This window comes from Fistularia commersonii, chromosome 22 (assembly GCF_037954325.1).
Source record: "Fistularia commersonii isolate RoL2024-O1a breed Wild chromosome 22, RoL_Fcom_v1.0, whole genome shotgun sequence".
Taxonomy (NCBI): Eukaryota; Metazoa; Chordata; class Actinopteri; order Syngnathiformes; family Fistulariidae; genus Fistularia; species Fistularia commersonii.
The window spans coordinates 2,268,133-2,295,860 of NC_141305.1; the positions used below are offsets into that span (position 1 = coordinate 2,268,133).

Consider the following 27,728-nt stretch of genomic DNA (forward strand, 5'->3'; position numbering starts at 1 on the left):
GAAAGGAGAGGAATGAAGGTTTGGCACCGCAATACAGAAAACGTGTGTGAAGGAGGAGTCCAAGTGGAATGGAGAGGCTACGGGGAGTGGAGATACAGAAGGTGGAGGTTTTGAATTACTGTGGATCTACTGGAAGGTGGAGGGTGTGGAAAAGAGGTGAAGAAACAGGTTCAAGCAGGTTGCAAGCGGTGGAGAAAAGTGTCAGGGGTGATGTGTGATAAAAGAGGAAAGGTCTACAAGAAGCTGTATGGTTTGGATACAGTGGCGTTGAAGAGAAGGCAAGAAGCAGAGCTGGAGGTGGCAGAGATGAAGGCGTCGCGGTGTCCTTTTGGAAAAGATCAGAGTCCATCAGAGGGTCGGCACAAGTTCGATGCCTTGTAGATAATATCGGAGAAGCCATGGAGAGTTAGATGGAGAAGGTTGATGAGGTCAGAGAAAAAAAACAATACAAAAAGCCTGTAATACCTGTAATACCGACACGATGATTCCCAAATAACAAGTGAACATGTAGTCGAACGACGGAACACTCATTTTAAAGCACTAAACTTTTTTTTTGCTGCGTATGAAGCCTGTCAATTTATAAATTTTCCTCCACGCTGATGCTGTCACAAGACAAGCTCTTTGAAGTATAATTGTACGTATTAGGACGGCGTCTCAGATGACTGCATTTTTAAAAAATTGAGAAAAAATAGCAAAAGATACGGGGAGGTTCTAAAACCCTCCACAACAAGAAATCCCTTTGTGGCTTATTGTTTTCGTAAGAGGGGAGCCAGGTGACAGCAGATAAAGGGGCTGAAAATTGCACCCCTCGTGCCTGGAAACCATCTTGTTTCCATTGAAAAGCTTGTGCAGGTTTTTCCTCGGGTGTTTTAATATTTCACAGTGCCTCATTGTTGGGTATATTTAGGCAGAGCCACGTTGGACCAAATCAGGGCAAGTCAGCACGATGAGGATTAAAAACCGGTGCTCCGACCAGCGGGCGAGTGGATGGAAAGAATAACAAAATAAAATAAAAAGGTCTTCCACCTTGACATAAATGAAAGTGCCAATGTCTGACGGGAGTTCATCATTCTGAAGCTGCTTTGTATTTCACTTCAGTATATTTTGGGACGTGCATTTTCTTGTTCCTTTCTGAAGAATTCTTGCTTCCATTAAAAGGGAACAGAGATTTAGACTAAATTTACGCTTTTAATCAAAGATGCGTCAGAGTGCCTCACAGAATCCATCTCTCCACCCACATTAGCATGACCTGCATCAGTGTACACTTCCACAGAAATTGTGACATATTAGAGATACAGTGGATCCTCCCTTTTGCGTGAGCGATGTTCTAAAACCCCCCCCGAAATGGGAATTTGCACCAAGTAGAGACTTGATGATTTTGATGGTATTCACAGATTATATCGACCCTCAACGAATGTCACTCGACCCTTTACTAACTGTCCGCAAACTGTTACCAACCCACCATCGACACTCTTATAAAGTAAATGAAACACTTTTGGATATTTGTTTTATTTTTTTATTTTATATATTATTTATTTATATATATATTTATTATATATTATTTATATATCATATTATATATATATATATTATATATTATTTTATATATTGTATTAAGCTCTTTCTTAATGTAACGAATTGTAGATTGGTCAATGCTGTAAATAGCACAAATTGGACAGTATTCACGTTTAGCCAAGTGGAGCAGGACATGTATGCTTGACACAACCTATGAGTAGATCAGACGCTTCTCGCCATGAACCAATCAACACGAGAAACTGAACAACATGCTCAATAAGCCAATAGCATGCAAGTACAGATCTGCTTAGCCAATGATATTCCGTATTAGAGGGGTAGGAGCGAGAGTTCACCATGCTGAGTGTCCTTGTTTAGCAAAGGAGATTTCATTTTTTCTTCTTAGGCCACAATATGGCTATTTCATCACGGAAAAAATGTTAAAATCTGCGAAGTAGCGAGGGTCCGCTGTACCTCCTTTAGGTTCTGGGGTCCCTTTTCCTCTGCATCCTCTCCACTCAACTAACTTCCTGTCCATCCTTAACCTCTCGACCTCCTGCCTGGCATTTCCGACCTCCTTCCACCCAGATCTTCACCGTTCCTCCTCTGCCCCCAAACCATCCCAGCCTGATATATATCTCCAAAACATCTGACTCCGAGGGACTCGTGCCCGATCCTCTCCGTCCTCCTCGCTCCAAAAGATTGTCTCCAAACCAGACAATAACCCTAAATCACCTTAAAAAAAAAAGGAGCTCACAGGGTTCAGTCGTCTAGACGGCTGGAGCTTTCCCAACCTCTGGCCCGGCTCGCTGGATGTCACCTCCCTCCCCCTCTGGAGACCCTCTGGAGTGAGGACAAGGCGCTCCACTTCTCTCCGGCGAAGGAATCCGAAGCAGTAAGTCTAAATCTAATCGCATTCCTTCGCCGATGTCCATGGAGGAACGCCACTCTCGGAGAGAGGAAGATGGATTTCACGCCACGTTTCCATCGCGGGGCCCAGTCATTTTGAACTCCAGTGCCCTCTTTGAGATTCCGCCTCGTGCACCTTCTGGTTTCTTCTCGCGCCCGTTCACGCGCAGGCGTCCGACCTCCTCGCGCTAAAAACAGAACGGGACGATCGTCTCCGCTCCCGGCTTTCGGTGAACCTACATATCGCTAATTTGCACGGCACAGTAAGTCAGTCGCTGCACGTTCGTCATCCCCATGTAGCATCATCACCGGGGTGTGTTATTTCACGCACGCACACACACACACACACACACACTCGGGGGTTGTGTCGTGCAACTGGTGGTTTAATGCGGTGTGTAATGCTCTACGTCCAAGATGTGCCCGACTGCGACACACACACTTGCATGTACAGTACATGGGGAATGTGTTACATAAGCTGGAAGTAAAGCAGGGGTTTCTCTTTTCTATTTATTTACCCATCAAATTGTGCACTTCACGTGCACGCCGTCTGACCCCGTGCACGGCAGGTTCGATGAAGGTGAACACACAGTACGGTGGAGAAGGAGTGAGTGGGTCGGGGGGGGCTTTCTGCAAGCTTTTCATGCACACACACACACACACACACACACAGTGGTGTTATAGTTGCGCCCCTTGTGTGTGTGTGTGTGTGTGTGTGTGTGTGTGCTCCTATTCTTCACCCCATCGGTGGAAAGTGGCCGGCGAGCTAAGCTGATTGACTGGCCGAGGGCCAAGCAGGAGGTGGACTGGGTGTGTATTGAGGAGGGGGTGTGTGTGTGTGGAGGAGGGGTCGTGGCGCGTGGAGGGGGTGGAGGGGTGTGTTGAGACGGAGGGGGTACTTCGGGGTGTGTGTGGAGGGGTGTATGGAGGTGGAGGGGAGGCATAGGGGTGTGTGTGGGTGGATGGGGTGTGTGTGGGCGGTGAAGGGGTGTATGGGGAAAGGGGGTGAATGGGGTGTGTGGGGAGGGGTGTATTGAGGCTGAGGGTGTGTGTGGAGGGTGTGTGTGGAGGTGTGTGTCCACCACCACCGGCCTTTTAGATCTTCATATCAGGGTGATTTGGAGGAAAGTGAGATTCTTAATTCGCCCGCTCTTATCCGACCTTCTTCCTCGTTCCCACGCTTTACCATCTCAGGGGGGAAAACAAACAAACAAAAAAAAAAATAAATAAAAAATATAAATAAAAAAATAAAATAAAATAAATAAATAAAATAAATAAATATAATAAATAAAAACAAAAAACAACCAAATCCGCGGAGCTTCGTTCGCGGTCCTGGGGAGGCGCTTTTCTTCTTCAGACGCGCGTCGTGCGTCTCCCACTAGAGCCTCCATTCACGCGTCGCCACGCCTTTTCAACGTAAACAAACGAAGGTTTGACCAATGGGAGGCGCGGCAGATCAGCCGATGATCAGATGACTGAGGGGGGAACTATTTAAAACTAACGAGGGAGCCGGTGGACGGAAAGACGCGGGTGTTTTGTCCACGATTACGCACCGGACGCTCTTCGCCACCGGCGGATCTAAGAACTTCCCGGCGGACGCGGTCCGGTCCTTCTTTTTTCCATTCTAATCCATTTACGACAACCATTTAAAACACACACTCACACTCACACACACACACACACACACACACTTGTTCTTCCAATCCACGCACGTCCGTGTGAAGTGGAGCCATGCACTTTGTAGCCGTGCACCGCGGAGCCACGCAGCGCAGAGCCATCCGCGATGGAACGACGCACCGCGGAGCCATCCACGGGGGAACCACGCAGCGCGGAGCCACGCACGGTGGAACCACGCACCGCGAAGCCATGCACGGTGGAATCACGCAGCGTGGAGCGGAGCTGCTGTGGATCCTCCTCCCGCTGCTGCTCCTGCAGCTGCCGGCCGCCGAAGGTAAGACGCGGCTCCGCGTCCATTGTTCATTGACGGCCGCTCCGCTCCTCCGGGCGCCCGGATCCCCGCCGCCTCCCTTCACACCTCCGCTTTTATTTCTAAAAACACAAAATGACATAGAGGTGCAATAAAAAAAACAAAAAAAAAACGGGGGTGGATTTTTTAAATGCCGAGAAGGCGACGTGTCCTTTTTTGGATGGGTGGAAGAGGAGGAGGAGGAGGAGGAGGAGGAGGGTGGGGGCGCACGGAGACGCCACGTCCGACCCACCCGTGGAAAGGGATGTCCTGCCGAATCCGCATTTTCCTGCAAACCTTTTTTTTTTATTATTATTACTGCATTTATTTATTTTCTGCTTGCAGTCACGCCCCTCCTCCTCCTCCTCCTCCAGGAGCCGCGTCTGCTTTTTTGAATCCCCGCAAAAACACGTGGATTTGACTTAAAAAAACAAAAAAAAACCCGTGTCTTCACCCAAACCCTCCTTCCAAAAAAAAAAAAAAATAAAACATCTGCCACCCCCCCCTTTTTTTTTTTTTTTATAACGCGTAAAATTGCGTCTTGCATCAGTCATGTGAGTGTGTGTGTGTGAGGATATAATTACACGGGCTCAGGTTGCAGCTGTGTGAAAGCCATGGAGTCAAACGAGATGTGACACTTTGGCTCCTGGTCTTGGGAGCAGATGTTGGAGCCGCAGAAGCCGGACGGACGGCCTCATCCTTTTTCCCCCCCCCCCATTTCCTGATTCCCACCCTCTTCTTCTTCTTCCCGCCAGGAACGGACGCGGGGCTCAACGAGCCGGCGACCGAAGAAAACGCCATCGTCAAGTACAACATGAGGAAGAGCCTGGATCTGGACCAGGAGGGCTGCTACCTGCAGACCGGGAGGAAGGAGTGCCTGGCGGAATGCGGTTTCAACGCCTCGGCCAAAACCATCTTCATCATCCACGGCTGGACGGTGAGGAGGTCGATCCGGGGAGACTCCGGGTTGGAAACGAACGATCGGAGCTGATCGGTCCCGTCGTTGTCCCTCCAGATGAGCGGGATATTCGAAAGCTGGATGCACAAGCTGGTGTCGGCGGTGATGCAGCGAGAGAGCGAGGCTAACGTGGTGGTGGTGGACTGGCTGTTCATGGCCCAGCAGCTCTACCCGGACGCCGTCAACCACACCTACAGCGTCGGCGTCCACATCGCCGAAATGCTCGACTGGCTTCAGGTTCGCTTTTCTTCTCCTCGCCCGAACCGTCTCGGGAGGCGTCCGACAAAAAAAAAAAGACACCCGCTAATCCGCGGCGTTTTCAAAGTAGCCCTTCCAGACCGGATGGGTTTTTATTTCTATCCTCGCCGGCGGGCCGGAAATAGACGTCGCGAACCGAGGCGCCCCCCCGCTTAGCCCGTGCCGCCGCTGAACCGGATCGGCGCACGAATAGCAAGCGAGAAGACGTTCGGGCCGCCTGCCACGGAGTTGTAAAGATAGACAAAGAGCGTTTCACGGAGACAAACCGAGACAGATGGCGGAGGTGATGTAGCATGGAAGGGCCTGTCAGTAGATTCAGTGCGGGGTTAGCGGACTAAGGCTCGGTTCAGGCATGACTGATCAATCCTGGCCGCGACCCAGCGTTTGTTCGGCTCGGTTGATTCACCCCCCCACCGTTTCCCCGGCAGGACGAGCAGCAGTTGCCCCTGGAGAACGTGCACCTGATTGGCTACAGCTTGGGCGCTCACGTCGCGGGTTACGCCGGGTCGTACGTCCGAGGGTCCATCGGCAGAATCACCGGTATGTTTTAAGAGGACTCGAACAGATGGCGCGGAATTTAAAGTGGTCTTAATCTGTTTTGTTTTTTTTGGCGCCTCAACCAGGCCTGGATCCCGCCGGGCCGATGTTCGAAGGGGTGGAAGAGGAGAACCGCCTCTCTCCGGATGATGCCGACTTCGTGGACGTGCTTCACACCTACACCCGCGAAGCCTTGGGCGTGAGCATCGGGATCCAACAGCCCATCGGGGACATCGACATCTACCCCAACGGGGGCGAAGTGCAGCCGGGCTGTACCATCGGCGACGTCCTGGCGGTGGCGGGAAGTGAGTCGGCCGGAATCGTCTCGGGGCGACTCGGCGGTCGGTTTGGTTTGTCTAATCGCCCCCCTTCCTCTCCAGACTTCATGGAGGTGATGAAGTGCGAGCACGAGCGGGCCGTACACCTGTTCGTGGACTCCTTGATGAACAAGGACCATATGAGCTTCGCCTTCCAGTGCACCGGTCCGGACCGCTTCAAGAAGGGCATCTGCCTCAGCTGCCGCAAGAACCGCTGTAACAACATCGGCTACAACACCAGGAAGATGCGTAAGAGGCGGAACACCAAAATGTACCTGAAGACACGTGCGGACACTCCCTTCGGAGGTGAGTCACCGAACCCTTTGACTGCAAATGTGCTTTTCCTTCTGACCGTAAACACCCATAAAAATGAAGCCCCCATAAAAACCGATAATCTTTAGCTTCCGCGTTGTGACGTTTTCCTTTCTCCCCCCTTTCATCGCGTATGTTTTTACAACCGCGTCCTGTCAACCATTAACCGTCCGACTCCTTCCCAAGGCTACCACTACCAGATGAAGATGCACGTGTTCAACAGGAAGCAGTCGGACAACGCGGATCCCACCTTCTACGTCCAGTTGTTCGGCGCCCACAACGACACGGAAAGCATATTTGTCGACGTGTAAGTATGAGACTTGTTCCCTTCTTCAGTAGCCCGATAGCTTTGGCATCTCTTTGCAGAAGTTCCCAAATTTGCCAATGTACCTTTTGTATCCGCGGCTTTTTGGGATGAAGAAAATCTGTCCGAGAGCTCCACTCATTGATTCTCCTCTCCTTTCCTTGCAGCTACGAAGAGACGGTCGGTCTGAACTTGACCAACACCTTCTTAGTGTTTACCGAGCAGAACATCGGGGACCTCCTCAAGATCCACCTGACCTGGGAGGGAGAGTCCGAATCCTGGAGCTCCGTTTGGAAGAACATTAAAAAGACCTTCTGGGCTTGGAATGTGAAACCTCCCAAACCTGTGCTCGAAGTCCGGCGGATTCGCGTGAAAGCTGGTGAAACGCAGAAGAAGTAAGTAGGAAGTAGGAAGAAGTCGGTCTGTGGCCACGCCGTTACGCCGTCGTTCCTCAACGTTGACTTTTCCCGCCCCGCAGGTTTACCTTCTGCGCCCAGGACCCGTCGAAAACCGAGATTTCTCCGGGAGAAACGATAACTTTCGTGAAATGTCGCGACGGCTGGGAGGTCAAACCAAGAAAACGGTAAGGAAAGGCGTCCAAGGAAAGCATACCGAAAGACTCCGCCCGGCCTCATCTGACCGCCCCTTCCTTCTTCCGCAGGCTACCCATGTAACCGTCGGGCACTTTGGACGACCGATGCACCGTCACCATGGGGACCCGGCACGGCAAAGTGAGAATCACCGCCATCTCCGTTATGAGCACTTTTCATTGGCGCACGGTGGGAGGGGCTTGAGGTCTCGGACGCCACACCTGGACGCTTCCACTCGGGTCCTCCACGGCCAGAACTTTGGGTTTCCCCCGACGCCGGGAGGCCGGGCTGCGGGTTGCGCGGCGTTCTTCGTCGCGTCGCTCGCCCGAGGAGGCGCCAAGACGCTCCCCTCTTGTACGGACTAGTGAAGTAGAACCCGTCGGCCGGCAAACACCAGCATTTCTAGTCGCGGTACTGTAAATTTTTTAACTTTTTTTTTTTTTTTAATTTATGGAAAGAGATACAGAAGCACTGCAAGACCAATGTTATTTATCAGAGCACATCCCATAATTTAAGCGTTTCGTCCCGTAGATTTCTCCTCTGCAGTTCTATACATGTGACTGTTGTGACCAATCAGAGTGCCTTCCTGCTGAGTGAGATTACCGATACACTGTATAACTGAAGATGCCGATCTCATCGCACACGGCTTGTTCTGTACAAAGTGTTACTGTAAGTGGCTTTTTTTGTGGGACTGTGTTTTATGTACATTATGTAAATAGTCTTTTTGGGGCAGGGGGGGGTTAAAAAAATAAATTCACGTCTTTATTTCTAGTACGTCTGGTTTCGAAGTTCATTTTTCCTTTTATTTGAAGCGGGTGTCATCTTAACATCGAGTCCTCGAGGGACTCGATGTTAAGATCTGGAAAGTTAACGTTCTACAATCCCGATTGGGGTTGATAGCAGTTTGAACTCTTGAATATCCATCAGACAGTGATAACTTTCAACGACAAAACTATATAATGTGCTTTTTAGACCAAAAGCATACTGCTAGCGCTCCATACCGTGATCTTCTGTGTCCCTGGACCATCATTCAGCTTGATGAGGTTGATTTACGTCAGCGACGGTCATCCAGGTCACGGTGAATTCTTGTCGAAATCTTCTCGTCTCGGCAACTGGACTTGAATTTCTCGACTTGAAGATGCCTCACCCCTCTTCCGAGAGGCTTCTCCGCTAGGAAACACCCGCCACCGGAACCGTCCATGTAGACGTCGCGTTTCCTAGGAAACCCAAGGGGAGAGAACAGGAATTCGATGTTGATCTATGTTCTGGTAAGCGCAAGTTCCTGGTTTCACGGCGCCGAGGCGGCAGGTGATCGATCCGGACAGCGGTATCCCTGCGGGTCCAGACTCGGCACTGCTGATCTAAACCAGATGTTCTCAAATGTCAGTGGGTTCCTGGTCCAATTTGAAACGGGAATTTCAGCAATCTGCCTCAATATCGCCGATATCTTTTGATTTCCTCCACAAGATCAATGTCTGTGCAAAGCAAACAAAGAGGCGTCCCGTCCGTGGGTCGGCAGCGAACTCCCGTCAACCGGATATTGTCGTGCGAACGGAGCTCCACTACGAGTTTCCCAACACGTGAAATCCGGGTTTTTGGTCTTTTCATGAGTTGTTGTTTTTTTTTTTTTTTTCCTCCCCCCCCCCCCCCAAAGCTGACAATGCTCTCTATTGTCCGTGTTGTGACCTGGGGGGGCTTTGAGTTTCCACTTTGCACCGCTGACTGCTAAATACCACGCCGGTATTTACATTTTCTTTGTGTGATGTCGGTAATGGTGCCAGCGAACCCCTTTCATACCAGAGATGACGTCTCCTATGTGCAGCATCACGTGCCGATAGACCACGTGATTCCCAATCATCTGTAGACTCCGAGGACTCCGGGCGACCGCTCGGTTTTGGTTTTAATCACCAACTTATCTGCATTTTACCGGCATGTGTCTATTTTCTCCTCGCATCCCGGCACCGTTTGGGCTTCGTCCTTCCCCGTGACCCATTTTTCCCCCCAAGGAGCGCAGAGACTCTTTTCCCAATCCAGTGCCGGTTTGGTGACTCACCGCTTCGCAGTCACCGGGTATCGTAACCTTGGAGTCGGACGCGTCCCAAACCACAAGCGTAGCCGTCATCGCCTGCTTTTAAGTGGCTATGTGGAACTTTTCTGTGTAATGTCTTGGCCGCAATTTTTGATTGAACCTTTTCTTTTTTTTTTTTGGGTGCCTCAGCGCTGCAATGGAAAAGAAAGGGCTTGAAAGGTTCTCCCTTTTTTCCCGTCAACGTCCCGAAAGAGGGCGTTTCCGCCTCTCAGCAAGGAGGTCGTTGGTTGTATTCCCACAGTGGCCAGGCAGAGTTTCCCATGTTCTCATTGTGTCTGGGTGGGGTTCCTCCAAGGTTCCTCAGTTCAAAAACATGCGGGAGGTTTCGGACTATTCACTGGTTACCGGAGTTGTATGCCTCTAAGTGGCCCCCTGATCCATAACGTTCCTCTGGCCTTCCCAAATTAAATCATTGCTCCTTTAAAAAAGAATTTATTATGCTTTAGTCTTTTGAGAAGCAGCTTAAGAAAACTGAAGTTGAATTAAAGTGCTTTTATTAACAATAAACCAGAGCTGGGAACACATGGAGACGTACAGTTTGAGCTGCCGTCGCCCCGGGTTTCCAGGTTTGTGTACATGGGTCACATGCAGATGGGTTTTGGGCGGGAAACCTAGACCACCTTTCACTCAACAGCTGAAGAGTTTCAGAAAAATACATATCCATGTAATAAACCTGTGTGTTTGGCCAAACAAAGTTGTGAATAGAAATGATTGGCGCTGCGCCTCTGGTATCTCGTCCGGATCGTTGGAACCGAGCACGGATTATCCACCGGGACGACTGGACCGGATCCCAGAGGCCTCTGACCTCTCGGGGGCCCCCCAGAGATTGGCCTCATTCTGTCTCCTTGGTGCTTCCTTAACTTGTCCCTTTGCATCTCATCAAGAAGAGAAAGGTGGGGGCGCCATTTTCAAAGAAAGATATGTTGCAGGTTAGAACCCCTGATTTTACCGTTGCCGTGATCGAGTATGGAGTCGTCTTCAGCATTGGGGTCAGGGTTGGAAGTATCTCTGATGACCGATGAGTCCCATTCAGGGTCTGAAGAGTCGTCATCAGCCATCCCGTGCTGATGGGGTCGTTGCTGCTGCTTTCCTCGCAGCCCAAATTGCGTCGACTTATTCTCGTCCTGTGTTATCGCGTCACGATGGTCAGACTCCACTTCCGTCCAGTCAGCAGCCTCCGCTGGTTCTTCCCAGTTTGCATCAGGGGCATTTTGAGGAGATCCTTGAAGTGGTACTCCAGGTGGTGTCCTCCATGACGAAAGCTCAATAAAGAGAATTTATTTGGGGAGGTGTTGATTGAGCATACGAGTCTGGAGCCTGGACTGATGGAGGCGATGGCACATTGAGCATCTATTTTTGCACGGAGGAGTACGCCATCATTTGAGACCTGGTTCTACCAGCTTGCGAATGTCCTTACAGTATCCTACCCAAGTTTGCCGCGCAATCGGCAAAGTAGAGCCGACAACAGCCCAAGAGACCATTAGCTTGGCGGTTCGAGTCGAGCTGTCAATGTCGCTTGCTATCAGGATACCACATGAGCTGAGTCGACTCTGCTTTTCGACGTCCTCCTCAGCAGTTGGCCGAGACGTTAGGACGCTGCTGACGTAAGGGTGTGATTCCGCTGGCTCGGCTTCGATTCTTGTTATCCTGGGTTCGGTTTGGTATTGGAGACCTTAATGGACGAATCGAATGATTCATGTGCTTTTGAGTTCTCCACAGAGGCCTGAAGGTCCACCGGTTCACGGGCTGGGCTGTTATTATCAGCGTATTGGAATTCATCGACTTAGGTGGTAGAAGTTCATGACTTGACAAAGGTTGAAAAGTCCACTGTTTCTTTGGAATTCGATTCCTGCCATGGAGTTTTTGCAAATCCTTCCCTGTCGCTCTCGGGATTTTTCTCAAATTTGACAGGCGCGAATGTTCGTATCTGTTGGAAGACACTCCAGCTTTCGGGGAGTATAGAAGTATGTCTTCCCCGTGGTCGAAAACGAGGAAGATCGCGCGTATTGGGTTTGGCATTTAACTCTTGGAGATGGCGATGCATCGGGATAAACCATCCAGCTATTCCAGCATTCATTCCATGGATTAAAATAAACATGAATAGTAAAATAACCTCCATTTGATTTGCAGGGCTGGATTAATTTCTTCAGAAAAGCGAGGATTCTTTTTCGCGGCGTGGATTAACGCGAAGAGAAACCAGGTTGAGTATTTATCTCTTCTTGGGGGGCTTCTAAGATCCCGTGCCCGGGGTCCTCCGTGACTTTTAATCCACGTCTGCCGGTGCCACGTGCGCGACAGATTACAGGGTGGAGTCGCGCAAAACCGCCGCATGTTAGGACGCTTCTCCTCGGATCAATTGCGAAGAGCGGGCGGGAGGTCACGTGATCCCAGCAGATGTTTTTTTGCGGACGTCTTGATCGGTTCGAGGAGCCTCTCGAAGGATGTTTCTCCGGGGTTTGGCCAGAGCTGAAAGCACCGGGGTCACATGGTCGGACCGGCTTTTCCTAGAAGAGGGCCTGCAACGTTTCCAGGAAGGTGAAGGTCCTGAAGGTGGACCCTGCTGTTTTCAGGCTTACATATGATCATTTAAACAAATAAATCGCTGGATGTTTGAGCGGAGAGGCTCGTTTTAGACGGTAGGGTTGCAGGATTACCCCGAATTGAAGGTGCCTCGATAAGCTCGGAGTTCTTCTCGGGATACAGAAGTCAAACGGAGTGAAGCTGTGTTTATTTTCCAACCGGCTCGGACTCGTCTCGCGCGCCGTTCGCCGGTGCCCTTGTACACCCGTGACGTGTCGGCGTCCAGGAATGTCATGACGTCCAACGGGGGCAAAGAATAGAAGGGGCGTCATAAAACCACAACAAGGAAGGTGAGGTATTATTATTATTATGATTATTATTTTAGCCCTGTCGTAAACTAGCGGGTCGTCGCGCTCGGCCAATCGGAGGTCGCGGGCGTCGGCTGTGTTTATGTTGTGAAAGGAAACACCTGAGGCGGCTATAATTACTCGTGTACGGTACATTCAGTACGTAAGGGCTCGCGTATGTTTGAGGGCGGCTGACTTTCCGATGCAACCTGACACTTTTGTTCGCTTTGTGCATTTGTTGGTGTCTCTGTTTGGGATTGGTTCTGCAGGAACCCACATGGGATGGTTCTTATGAGATACAAAATAACTTTTGATATGATCAAAATCGTGTTTTCGCTCCATATCTTCGAGGGGTTCCTCCAGGTTCAGGTCCAAAAAACACCCAAGAGGTTCATCGGCGGCCTTAAATTATCCAGACGTATGAACGAGACCGTGAGCGAATAGTCAAATATCGCCAAATATTGACAAATATTGTCAATCGTCCGAAGTCAATCGTCTTTGGACCCGAATATTCCTGGTTTGATTCCCTTTAGAATAAGAATAAGAATGAGAACAACTTTATTTATCCCGAAGGAAATTGTTGTGCCAGAGTTTCAAGTAAAACATAACAATAATAGATAATAGTAGGAAGGAGGGAGAATAAGAAATACAAATAAAAATATAAAGTGTCAAAGTCAAGGCTATAAAGTGTTTTCAGGTCTTAAAAAGTACAAAGATTTGAAGATTCCCTTCGGCTGAAGGAAGAGGAATTAAAAAAGTCTGATAGCCTCAGGTAGGAAAGCCCTTAGCTTAGCTTAGCTTAAATAGCTAGCATCAAACGTGTTACAAATTGTGATTTTTAAAGAACTAACAATTCTTCATGCCGTTTTAACAACACATTCTAGTACGAGACGAGCATCTAAGCATGTTCATGCCCGCAAGTCCTCCATTTGGACTAAACACTGGGAGCCGCAATTACTTTTTGACGTCTAAAATAAAGGTACCACTGTATAAATTGCTTTTAATTACCTTTACACTTTGTATAAACAAGTGTGTAGTGTGTTGCTTCTGTAATTCACAAAGTATTACGGAGAAAATTACATTTTATTTATGTGATGAACTCATTTCGAGCTTTGGGCTTTCAGAGCGTGTAGCGGAGCCTTGACCTGAATTTTAAAAATAAATCGGGAAAAAAAATCACTGTGTCAGTAAACAATAAAAAAAATACATTTTTGCAAAATATCGTCATAAATATTTATTTATAATATTTATTTATTTATATATAAATTTAATATATTAAATTATATTAAAATATAAATATAAAAATATAAATAAATATTTATTTTACCTGGTTTATGAGAGCATCTGCAAATCGCGACTTTACCGGCTCCCGCGAGTGTGAAGTTGTTTTGAGCAGCGAAAAATGATAAATATAATTTTATTTAATATTTCAAGATCACAATAATCTTTTAACTTAGAACTAAAAATTGAAAAAAAGGAAGTAACACAAATGAAATACACTTCAATTAAATATTTATAATATATTTTCCCAAGCCAACCGGAGCTGCAGTCGAAGTCATGTCGAGCGAGACACTAAACGGTTCATCCATGATGGATAAAATGCAGAGAACGAATTTCCCCATGATGGATTTATAAATTATCATCATTATTATGACGTGCGAATGGTTGCGTATTTCCAAATGTGGCGGCGAGTTTCATGACGAAGCCGCCGCTGGAACCCTAAAGCGAAAAGTTTAATTTCATTCCCTTTAATGTCCTGTTTGAATAATGGAGTCACGAGCTTCTGTTGCACAGCCACCGCTTTGTTTGTGTGATTCTTTCTGCTGCGCTCTTATAAAACCGGGCTTCAAACCGCTTTATCAAGCAGAAGCCTTGAAGGGGGGAGGTTTTTGCTCGGATGACGACGGGCCAAGTTTATGTCAGCGACCCGATGAGCGTCTCGCACAGCCGCCCCTCCACGCCGTCGCCCGTCTCACAAGGAGTCGCTTGTGTCCGTTGGCGTTCGAGTGACGTCCGTCCGGGAAACGCAGCTGCCTCCGTTACGATGCGAAGCCGCATCTGCGGATTTGGAGATTTAGCCCTGGATGGAAATCACTATCCGTTGTTTTTCGGCACCGCTCCACCTCCTATCCATTGACGATCATAACGTTTTGAGGATATTTCATGTCACTCTTTATCGTTCTTTGAGAAACTATGCTTATTATCTGAACATGTCTTTCATGGACAAACACACACACAAACACACACACACACTGATAAGTCAAAATCGTAGCTGTCCTTGGCCTCGCTGAACAAGATGTCCTCGCTTAATCAACTATCCTTCTTTATCCCATAAAAAAAACATGTAATCACAAAAGCACACCTCCTAACTGATGGAATGTCCTTCGTTTTGAGAGCTAAAAATAAACACCCAAAGATCATTCTGACCCTTCTTTGTGACTCGCCGACTTTCTTAAAGAAGCCTTCAAAAATAGTCCGCAACAATAACATGTCGAGTCTGATAGGATTTTATCGAATCACAAACCGGCTGATGACGCGTTTGGCAGGTCTGGAACACAACTGTTTGTCTTGTTTGTACCAGCTGTAGAAAACGCTAATAATATATTTCAACATATCTCAGTTTGTATAAAACTGTATGTTTCCGTCGTACCGCCGAAGACAGAAGTCCAAGTGAGCTTCGAAAGGACGACGAACAAACGCGTGCGGCGAATTGCGTTGCTATGCTAACAGCTAAAGCGACCGCTGTGAGGAGCTACACTTTTTGTCATGGGTTGTAGGTGACTCGTCAGCTTCCTCCATGTTGGTCTTGCGTCATCAGGTGCTACTTCTGCGTTAGCGTGTCGTTGATCTCGTCTCAGGAGAACGTCCAGGGTCTCCTGCCTGTGGCGGGATTTCCAGCGGGCTTCACATGTTTCCCGAGGTCCTGTCATATGCTTGTGAAAGAAAACTGTCTGCGCTGCATTTCCTGTAAGCGTCCGCTTAAAACCAGCAGTAGCCGTGAGCTCTTTCACCAACTTAGCTCAGCTCGGCTAAACACGGTGAATAGGACGTGAACGTCCACAAGCAATGTACGTGTAGCCTAGCACCACTCCCTTTGTTTGCCTTGGACTGGAGATTGCATCCAATAGCAGCGCAGTGGGGCGTTATTACCGCCGGGCGAAAGCTAAAACTAGCAGAAAGCCAAAGCTAACACAATGCAACCATTGTGCTAGCAAAACAACGTCTGCGCCCGTAGCTTAAAACGTGTTACCAATTGTTGACAAACATTTAAGCATACTGTATTGATGCCCTTTAGTTCTCCCGAGCAAGTTCCCTTTGAGATAATCTACAGAAACCCCGTGAGCGAGCGCTCGGTGGTAGCGTCGAAGGAACGCTGCCTTTTACCGGTGCAGGAATCTCGGATGGATCCGAGCTCAACCAGGACGGCCTTCTGCCTCGGCCAGTCTGGAACCCAGAGAGATAGCTAGCAAGAGTGTGATAGAGACCCGCTAACGATGTCATGCTAAGAATAACAACAGCAGCGCTAACAGCTAGCTCTGGTGACAATAATACCGTCAATATTCATACCTGAATGAACATGTAGATGATTTTGAGAACACGTTATTGATATTTGGACTTTATGCAAAAAAGGGAGTTTTTCCTCCAGTTTCTTCAGCGCTCCCTCTGATCCAGGACCCGAACCTGGACTCTGGCACCCGGTCTGGCGGTGAAAGCAGGACAAACAGCTGGCGACGGATCAGACAGTCATTTTACGGCCATGACTTGTTGTGCGACCTGACTGGAGGTCGGAGGTCAGAGATAAACGGCGGAGTCACTCGGGGTCCCCCCCCCCCCCCCCGCGATCCGTCGATATCTGACGTCGGGAACGCGTCCAGAGATGTTTCCAGAACGATCCGTGAACCTGCCGGTGTTTGCTCTGCCTCGGAGAAACGCCGGAGGATGCGTTGAACCCGAGATACATTCAGAACGTCGGGCGGCTTCCTTTTTTTTCCTTTTAAAATATTGACTGTTCAAATAGAAGCGCTGAAAACATTTGATTATTTTATCATGGAGAATAAACTACTTTTACAAAAGTTTGCTGTTTATTCATGACTTATGTTGATAAGTTTTTTTTCCTCTTCTGGTTATTAGATAATACATTCATTTAATTATTTTGCCTGCCGCTAATCCTGCAACCGTTCAAGACTTTTTCCTTGTCACTGTGTAAACGTAGTGAAACTCACCGAAACTTACGGCTTAAAGCGTCCATGCAAAGAGGAAACAAATATTTAAATAGACAGAAAATACACCAGGGGATAAAATATATTAAAGCGGCATATAAATATATACACTCTGTTTATGTTCCTAAACAGAGTAACTATATGTTCATATTCAATTCTATTATCATATTTAGAATAATGTGTACACTCTTCCTATCAGCACATAGCCAAATGCACTGCGGACAACTAAGTAGGAATTTCACTGTAGCGGGAAACTGTACATGTGATGATCTTCTTCTTCTTCTTCTTCTTCTTCTTCTTCTTTCGGCTTTTCCCGTTAGGTGTCGCCACAGCGAGTCAACTTTCTCCATCTAACCCTATTCTCTGTATCTTCCTCTCTCACACCAACTACCTTCATATCCTCTCTCACTACATCCATAAATCTTCTCTTTGGTCTTCCTCCAGACCTCTTGCCTGGCAGCTCCAATTCCAGCATCCGTCTACCAATATATTCACTATCCCTTCTCTGTCCATGACCCAACCATCTCAGTCTGGCTTCTCTGACCTTCTCTCCAAAACATTGAACATGTGCCGTCCCTCTGATAGACTCATTCCTGATCCTCTCCATCCTGGTCACTCCCAAAGAGAACCTCAACATCTTCATCTCTGCAACCTCTAGTTCTGCCTGCTGTCTTTTGGTCATTGGAACAGTTTCTAGTCCAAACATCATCGCTGGTCTCACCACTGTCTTGTACACCTTTCCTTTTATTCTGGCCGATAGTCTTCTATCACATAGAACCCCTGACACCCATTCCAACCTGCTTGGACCCGTCTCTTCACCTCTTTTCCGCACTCTCCGTTGCTCTGGACTGTTGACCCTAAGTACCTGAAATCCTCCAGCTTCTTGATCTCCACTCCCTGTAGCCTCACCGCTCCACCCGAGTTCCTCTCGTTCACACACATATATTCTGTCTTGCTGCGACTAACTTTCATTCCTCTCCTTTCCAGAGCATACCTCCACCTCTCTAGATTTTCCTCTACCTGTTGTCTGCTCTCACTACAGATCACAATGTCATCTGCAAACATCATGGTCCATGGGGATTCCTGTCTAACCTCATCTGTCAGCCTATCCATCACCATTGCGAACAAGAAGGGGCTCAGAGCTGATCCCTGATGGAGTCCCACCTCCACCTTGAACTTCTCGATTACCCCTACAGCACACTGTACCAGTGTCTCACAGCTAGCATACATGTCCTGCACCAGTCTAACATACTTCTCTAACATAACATAACATAACATAACATAACATAACATAACATAACATAACATAACATAACATAACATAACATAACAGAACATAACATAACATAACATAACATAACATAACATAACATAACATAACATAACATAACATAACATAACATGTGATGATAAACACTTTAAATTTTGAATCTTGAACCCTTTTTGTTGTTGTTTTGTTTTGTTTTTTTCTCCAATCTGTTGTCCATTCTTATCCTTGAGACTGTTGTTTCTCACTCTGCTGTCTATTTATTTGTGTTTATTTGTCTTGTCCTGTCTTTTAATTGTCTTCTAATTGTCTCTCTATTTTTAGTTATATTCATATTTATTCATATTTATACTATAACTGTTATGCTGCTTTGTTTGACAAAAGAATTTCTCCATGGGGGTTGATAAATTTTATCTTATCTTATCTTAAAAAATCACTCTTTTCATTCCCAGGTCATAGAGACATACAACTTTCACGTAATTGTCAATAGCTATCTTTAATTGTCTCTGTTATTAATATTTACACAAAATTACCACACGTAATCATATACATGTACTCGGAAATACACATGTACAGGACTGTCTCAGAAAATTAGAATATTGTGATAAAGGTCTTTATCTTCTGTAATGCAATTAAAAAAACAATAATTACTTTTACATGATATTCTAATATTTTGAGATAGGATTTTGGAGTTTTCTTAAGATGTAAGCCATAATCAGCAATATCAAAATAATAAAAGTCTTGCAATATTTCAGTTGATTTGTAATGAATCCAGAATGTATGACATTTTTGTTTTTGTAATTGCATTACAAAAAATAAAGAACTTTATCACAATATTTTTATTTTCTGAGACAGTCCTGTATATGTTGCATATATTTTTATAGATTTATCTTATTTTTATCATTTTTTCAAATCTTTACTGTTCTTCTTATTTTATTTTTATTATTCACTATTTTTATTCTTTATTTTTATCCAAAGTTCCATTTTGATTCTTCCCCACTCGACTGTCGCAGAAGTTGCTTTCAACAAAAAGCAAGTTCCCCCCCGAAGGATCAATAAAGTATTCTGATTCTGATATTTTTATTAATATTGTCATAATTACAACTTTTACTATAGAATTTTCCCTATGGGGATCAATAAAGTATATATTATCTTTAAACGGTCACAAGTCATCCATCATCTTCCAAAATTAATCCATCATCTATTGTAACATTGCATTTGTGCAGGAAATATACAAGATGCATCATTTCCTACCATGTAAATCCTCTAAAAACATCATAAATATGGATATTAAAGAATAATTTCTTCGGCGACTGATTTGCTGCGAAGACACGGGTGGCTGTTGGGAAAAGGAAGGGGATCGTGAGTGAGCGGAACAGGAAGTGACAGAAACAGGAAGTGACAGAAACAGGAAGTGACAGGAACAGGTAGTGACAGAAACAGGAAGTGATCCAGGCAACCAGGTAAGGAAGGTGTGCACTTTGCTTTGCTTTTGTGTTGTAGATAATATTTGTACATTTTGTGAGGATAATATCGAAACCACAAACCACATATTTTTCTCATGCGAAAAAGTACAAGGCTTTTCAAATTTCCATCGTCACCAATTTCTTTCTCAAGAAATAATATAACATTTGGTTTACTTTTAAGCAACAAAAGAGATGAACTCTGTGTCAATGTTATTTTAGGCCCGGCAAAGTTTTTCACAAACAAAAACCGAATGCAAAAATGTTCCCTCAATTTTACATTCAAAATAAATGATTATGAATTATATAAAAAATCCTTAAAACTTAAGGAAAAGTCCAAAAACCAAAAAATACAGTTTTATGACTGAGACTCCTTGTGAACCTCCAAGTTAAATACAGATTATATTCCCCTTGCCATTTATTTTATTTATTTGTTTTTTTAATTTATTTTGTGTTCTTCTTTTCTTTAATACTGTTAACTCATACAGTTAAGTGATTACATACAAAACAAATGTCTTTGTGTCCTTATGCTTCCTCGTCCCCGGTTATATTATTGACATTTGATTCTACTTTGCCATGTTTGTTTGAACATATTTACATCTGTTTATACTATTTGTGTTCAATAAAAGAAAAAAAAAAGTTAAGGAAGGTGAACACTTTGTTTTGCTTTTGGGAAAATTTCAAATTCAAAAAAGGAAATGGATGAACGGTAAATTAATTTCAGTCTTTTTACAGGAAATGGATCAATACGGTGCCGCTATTAATGGACTTCAGAACCCCAAGGCGGTAAGAACTTTTGGAAAATGTGCTTAATATTTGTGTGTACATGCATAGAAAGTGAGTGTAGTTACACTATTTATATGTTTGTTTTTTCGATTGTTGTATATCCAGGACTGTCTCAGAAAATTAGAATATTGTGATAAAGTTCTTTATCTTCTGTAATGCAATTGCAAAAACAAAAATGTCACACATTCTGAATTCATTACAAATCAACTGAAATATTGCAAGCCTTTTATTATTTTAATATTATTGCTGATTGTGGCTTACATCTTAAGAAAACTCCAAAATCCTATCTCAAAATATTAGAATATCATGAAAAAGGTTATTTTTGTTTTTTGAATTGCATCACAGAAGATAAAGATCTTTATCACAATATTTAAATTTTCTGAGGCATTTACTGAAACAGATTTGCTGTGTATATATTTATGAATTAAAAAAAAAAAAAGGTCAGGAAGATCATAAACTTCATGACGCATGAATGTTTTATTTCTTATATTTGATAGCGGTCTATATTTACATTTCATGCATGAGGTTCACAGTGTGACCCTCGTGTGTCTCCATATGGAGTGTGTGTGAAAAGGTGAACACTGGAGTGAATGGTTGGATGTCGCTAAATCATTTGTGAATGAAAGGGTGAATGATGTACGTGTGAATATTTCTATGTGACACATGAATGAGAGATTGAATTTGCATTTATCTCTAAATGAGAGGGTGAATGTTGGATGTTGATATCAGGGGTGTCAAACTCAAATACACACTGGGACAAAATTCAAAACGGGGACAAAGTCACGGGCCAACATTGATATTTATTGAAAAAAAAATTATCCTCCAGATATAAAAATGAACCAAAAAAAGTTTTGCTTAAAACTAAATATGGAACAAGCTTAGCTTAAAACTATACAATATAAAACTTAATATTACACACATGCAAACACCTGTTTTCTGCCCAAGTAGCAGGGTGCTAGTGTTAGCATAAGGTCGCTATGACTACAGAGGAAAGGGCGTTCATGGGTCCTGTTGTGATTTTTGTGCCAAAAAAACACTAGAAAATTCTTGGATTTGTAGAACTAGCGATACATGTACTGTAGACCAGCTCTAAAAATTATTTGGTCTGGCTTTTTGGGCCAAATATAATTACAGTGCGGGACAAATTTGGCCCGCGAGCCAGAGTTTGACACCTCTGGTTTACATCAACGCTTGACAATTTTAACCGGGCAAGCACACGTAGATTGTTTATATTGTGAATATGATAATATTCCGCGTAACATTGCGCCAACAACATGAGTTTAACACCAAAGTCCCTGTTATAAATAAATGATAAAAAATAAGAGCCGGTTGCTGCATAGAATGCAGAGCGTCTCGGTTTGTGATAAATCAATATTTCAAGTCGAAATTTTCTTCGGGCCTTTTCTCCGTCCAAAAGAAACTTTCCAAAGACGTCTTTTTGACTCATTTTTGCAAATTTGCGTGTTCACTTTTTGGCGCTCAAATGACCCGGATGTAACCTAGAAAATCCCGTCATTTCCGGCGAAAGCGAACATTTTTAACCGTCACGGTTCACGTGCAGAAGGTGGTCCGCTGGTCTGCACGTGCACGTCCAAAGAGCCTCCCTTTCCTCTTCCTCTCCGGCATCACACATTCTGAAGTTCTCCCACAGCTGCTACAGAGAACATCACTGTTTGCAGGACAACACCGGACACACACACACACACACACACACACACACTGGTTGAGGCATTGTCGTTTCTTCCACGGCCGCTTTTTGGTTTCAAAAGCTGAGACTTTCTCATGGGAACAAGCTGGAGAAAATAAGGAATGCAAAGAAATTCCCTTATGAAAGAAAAAAGGGGGGGTGGGAGAGAAAAAAAAAAAAAACTATAAACTGCCGGGAATGGGATTTATGTAATTCTCTCATGTAACAATGGACACATTTGGGTGTGCGTCCGCGGCGGGGTTGATTCGGCTTAATTTCTGTACCTCGCAGTCTGGGTTGGAATAAAACAAAAGAGTGTGTTTAATGTATTTGTCTGGATCGGCGGGCGGCAGCTCGTATTTAAGAGCGATCACAGGGAAATACTGACTCTTCTCTGCGGCGCGGTTGGAGGTCCTGGATGGAGGCCTTTCTGTGTGGTCCGGGTTCTTTCGGGTTCCTCCCACGCTTCAGAACCGTGCAGGAGGTTCATCGGAGACGCTAAACCGGCCCAGAAACGGGAGCGAGACGGTGAACGGTTGCACGTTTACGTGATTTGTGAATGAAAAGGTGAATATTGATTTTTTTTCTTCACGACGTGCAAATGAAAGAGTGAATAATTGTACGTCTTTTTGTGAATGAGAGGGTAAACGGTCGGATTTGGGTGTGAAAGGGTGAAGAGTGAATCTTGAAGAACGAAGGAGTGGACGAAATGACGTGGATGAAAGAGTGAATCTTGTGAATCGTTCATTTCTTATTGGATCTTTCTATATGACGTGCCAATGAAAGAGTGAATAATTGCATGTCTTCATATGAGTTGTGTGTAAAAGAGTGAACGGTCGGACGTCTCGAAATAATGTGTGACTCTTGTATGTCTCTAAATGATGCGAATGAAGGAGTGAATCTTGTGAATCGTTCATTTCTTATTGAACGATTCACAAGATTCACTCTATATCTCTGTGACTTGTGAATGAATGGATGTATATTTCTATAAACACAAATGAAGGAGTGCATGTTGTGATCGGTCAATTCTTATTGAATGTTTCTAAACGAAATGCGAATGAAAAAGTGAATAATTGTACGTCTCGAAATGACATGTGAATGAAAGAGTGAATCTTGTGAATCGTTCATTTCTTATTGAACGTTTCTATATGAAAGAGTGAATTATGCTATATCTCTGTGACTCGTGAATGAGAAAGTGAATGGTTGGATGTGTGTAAATGATTTGTGTGTGAAAGGGTGAATATTGTGTGTCTCTAAATGTTGCGTGAATCTTGCATCTGTATGACAAGTGAATCTGAAATGACGCAAATGAATGAATGAATCTTGTGAATCGTTCGAATGAAAGAGTGAATAATTGTACGTCTTTATGCGACTTGTGAATGAATGGATGTATGTTTCTATATAACACAAATGAAAGAGTGAATGTTGTGATCGGTCAATTCTTATTGAATGTTTCTAAACGAAATGCGAATGAAAAAGTAAATAATTGTACGTCTCGAAATGACATGTGAATGAAAGAGTGAATCTTGTGAATCGTTCAATTCTAATTGTATGTTTCTATATGACGTGCCAATGAAAGAGTGAATAATTGCATGTCTCTATATGACTTGTGTGTGAAAGAGTGAACGGTCGGACGTCTAAATAATATGTGACTTGTATGTCTCTAACTGATGTGAATGAAAGATTGAATCTTGTGAATCGTTCATTTCTTATTGAACGATTCACAAGATTCACTCTATATCTCTATGACTTGTGAATGAATGGATGTATATTTCTATAAACACAAATGAAGGGGTGAATTTTGTGATCGGTCAATTCTTATTGAATGTTTCTAAACGACAAGCTCTGTGAATAAAGTGAATAATTGTACGTCTCGAAATGACATGTGAATGAAAGAGTGAATCTTGTGAATCGTTCAATTCTTAATGAACGTTTCTATAAGAGTGTGCATGAAAGAGTGATATGTCTTAAGTGACTCGCGAAAGAAAGAGTGTCTAAATTTGCGAATGAAAGGGTGAATGTTGTTTGTCTACAAGACGTGAATGAACGTGGTTCTCGGTCCTCCGGGTCGACGCCATGGACGCCGTGTACGCGGCACGTTTGCTTTCCAGCTGGGATCGTAACGCGATTCACATTTCAGCCGCCGTGGATTTCCGTCCCGGTGCCAAAACAGCGGCCTGTGTTGGTTAAGACCCCCTTCCGGAACCCGGTGTCCAACGGCGGCGGGGTAAAGAGTTTAAGGCGTTGACATTTAAACACTCACGTCTCAGAATAAGTGATAACAAACGGCGTGTGTGTGTTTTACCAATCTGCTCCCGTAATTATAGCGCATATCCCTCCTACGTAATTCAGTAATCTCCTTTTTGACGCCGGCCCGAAACACTCGCTTTCTAATTCGGTCTAATCTGCGTGTGCGTCCCGGCCCCGCTCTTGTAAACATGGGAATGTTTGAGAAACACTCGCGTCGTGACGGAGAGGAAAAACACGACAAACGGCGCTGAGATGGCGAGGCGAGGCCGGGGTCGCGACCTTGGGCGCCCCAAGTCCGCTCCGTATACATACGAGGCGTTCAGCTTTGGAGTCACATGATGGGATTCTTATGATTCGGGAGATTGTGACTCTCCTGCGCCGCAGATCGAACCCGGCGGAGCGTCTACGGCCCAGACAGATCCCACCTCAAAGGAAACTTCACTTTTCATCAGAGCTACGGTGGAACGGAATGGGGATTTACTGTTAATCTCTTAATACCTACATGTTTCAAAGTCCTTTTTTTTTTTTTTTTTTATGTGTGTGTGTGTGTGTGAGTGTGTGTGTCCAGGATGACAACGGGGAAAGAGCGCCGGTGAGGGTCGTCCGTTCCCTTTTATGAGATGAGATGATAAACTTTGTTTATCCCGAAGGCAATTGTTGTGCCGTAGTTTCAAGCAAAAACAGAACAGTAATAGATAATAGTAGGAAGGAGGGAGAATAAGAAATACAATGAAATAAAAATTGTCAAGTTTAAGGCTATCAAGTGTTTTAAGGTCTTAAGTACAAAGATTTGAAGATTCCCTGCGGCCGAAGGGAAGAGGAATTAAAAAGTCTTTTAGTGCAACATCTCAAACCGGGTTGAACATGTTTTTTTTTTTTTGTTTGTTTGTTTTTTCTTTTTCAGCATCGGAAAAATCGAAATTGTCGAAAAACGACAATTTGTTTTTCCATCAAGTGAAGAGTCTCGGAATGAGACGCGAGTTGCGTAAGTTGTATAGATAATAAATGAATGCATTTTCTTATGCACAGCTGCAAAAAAATAAAATAAAAACTAAAAATAACGCATCCGAGATGTGAACGAATAAAATATTCTTTTGAAATATTTTGTTCTTTTCATAGCTTAAATGTCCTGACAACCAATGTTCCGTCTAAGCTGCGCAACTGCAAATTAATTTGATATATAACATTTTTTTCTGTTTCTTTTTTCTGTGTAACTCAGTGAGTGACAGGTGTCCAGCCAATCATACGATACGAAGCAACTACATCACGCAGCCAATCACGGCTTTGACAGTACTCGCTAATGCTAATATGCTAACCCCTTATTATGTGATCCGTCCACTCACCAAACCAAATTCAAAAAAAGAAACGCGGTTCTTTTAAATTGGAACGGCTGTCGTAGTACGCGCAAATAGAAGAACAAACCGAGTGAGATTTTTTCTTTTTCGAGTGAGAAAGATCCGCTTTGCGAAACATGCGGCGAAGCTAAAGTAGTTAGCGAGGTTTTCTGATGGAAAACTATGGGCTACATGGAAGCTATCAGCTTTGCCGACAACACAATCACACAAAAATGATCAATTGAAAGCAGAAAAACACACTCCAGGCTGATCCAACGTTGATGTAACGTCCTTAAAACAAATGAATCCGCGATGCTTCCTAAGTGGACACTTTGATTTCACACAACCACGACTGAGTCGATTTTGTTCACAAACTTACTGAAGTTGCACTTTTGTGCTGTTTATTTTATCAACTCCGGTTCGGCCTTTGCGGAAGGCAGCAACAAGATCTTCTCCTATTATGTGAATATAATTAAAAATGCAAATAAACACAATGAAATCCAAGGAGGCGGAACAAAGTATAAGAACAAGACTCGTGTTCGGATCCGCTTTCACGTCGATTTTATAACTTGACCTCCTCAGAAGGTCACGGAAAATTTGCACGTGCGCTTCCGAAGACTGTCAGCGAACGCAAAGTATTTCTCCTCGGAAACATCTCGACTGCAGCTCACCTATATTTATAGTCGGATTTAAATCCTCTATTTATATTTCCGTGCGGTCGCGTTCCTCGCGCGTGAGGTTATGAGAACCCAGATATCAAATAGGGAAGCGCGGAAACACGGCTGCGATCCAGTTCTTTAAAACGCCGCTTATTATTTCTACCCCAGAAGCTTCCTGGGAAATCAAAAGGTAAACAGGACTTTTCTAATGACGTGGAGTTCTTTTAATTAAATTTCCCTCCCCGACTGGGAAGCGTGTTTGTTATGGGTGCGACCGGCGGCAGGTGGGCGCTGGAAAAAGAGCCAAAGAAAATCGGTGTCGTCACGCGATGGGAACCGACGGCGACGAGAACTTAGCCGGAACAGTTCGAGGGGAGCGGCTGGGAGGGGAACGCCGATCCCGTCGATTCGGCAAGATGGAAGTAGATGAGGTGGAGGTGATTGAGGACGTCTCCTGGAGGTGGCGGTTGTTTTTTGCAGGTTTGCATTGTTTGTTTTGTCCACCGACGATTCGTCCGCTGTGGAAAATGTCTGCATTCTGTTTTTATTCACTCATTCATTCATTCATCTATACCGGGGTTGTCAAGCTCACTTTGGTTCGGCCTAATTTTTACTTTAAGTGGGTCGGACCGGTCCAATCGTAGCGTAATTAATAATAATAATAATAATACATGGGATTTTTATAGCGCTTTTCATGACACTCAAAGACACTTCACAAGTAAAAAACAGAGGGAACAGAACAAACACAGAATTATTGGGAAGAAGTCCAAATTGGAGAGTGTGGCGACGAGCGCCAGTCCAGGGACAAGCTGGAGGAGCTTGTTGGAGATGGATTTTTGGTGGAGGGAGAGATGGTGGAGCAGGAGGAGCAAGATTTCGGCCGATGGAAATGCAGGCTTTTGCTAGGCGCCATCGGGATCCGGAGTTTCAAGAGGCTGGCCGGCTAGCCAGCCAGCCGGCCAGCCTGCTCAGGTCGCCGTCGGGATCTGGAGTTTTGAGAGGCTAGCTAGCCAGCAAGCCAGCCGGCTCAGGTCGCCAGCTAGCTAGCTAGCCAGCCGGCTCAGGTCACCGTCGAGATCCAGAGTTTCGAGAGGCCGGCTCGCTAGCCAGCCAGCCAGCCAGCCTGCACGGGTCACTGTCGGGATCCGGAGTTTCGAGAGCCCAGCTTGCCAGCCAGGCGGCTCAGGTCACCGGTTAGCTAGCCAGCCAGCCGGCTCAGGTCGCCAGCTAGCTAGCTAGCCAGCCAGCTCAGGTCACCGTCGAGATCCAGAGTTTCGAGAGGCTAGCCGGCTAGCTAGCCAGCCAGCCAGCCTGCTCAGGTCGCCGTCGGGATCTGGAGTTTTGAGAGGCTAGCTAGCCAGCCAGCCCGCTCAGGTCGGCAAGCTAGTTTGGTAGCTTGCTGGAGATTGTCCAGGTGAGCCTTTGTCTTTGGTTTGGTTGATTGGT

At 45.2% G+C, this 27,728-nt stretch overlaps 1 protein-coding gene across 2 annotated transcripts; it reads left to right on the top strand.

Annotated features, from left to right (window-relative positions):
- The first annotated feature begins 3,926 nt into the window (after positions 1-3,926).
- lipg (lipase, endothelial) lies at positions 3,927-8,434 on the top strand. 2 transcript variants are annotated; one of them, XM_086169987.1, is made up of 10 exons: positions 3,927-4,369; positions 5,140-5,321; positions 5,400-5,579; positions 6,029-6,140; positions 6,224-6,442; positions 6,518-6,760; positions 6,953-7,073; positions 7,238-7,465; positions 7,549-7,653; positions 7,732-8,434. In XM_086169987.1, exons 1-10 carry the CDS (start codon positions 4,150-4,152, stop codon positions 7,742-7,744), a joined length of 1,623 nt encoding a protein of 540 aa, XP_086026113.1. In that variant the 5' UTR covers positions 3,927-4,149; the 3' UTR covers positions 7,745-8,434. The 2 variants fall into 2 exon arrangements, with proteins under 2 accessions (XP_086026113.1, XP_086026112.1); XM_086169986.1 differs by having other exon boundaries at positions 3,930-4,369; positions 6,224-6,760.
- The last annotated feature ends 19,294 nt before the right edge of the window (positions 8,435-27,728 follow it).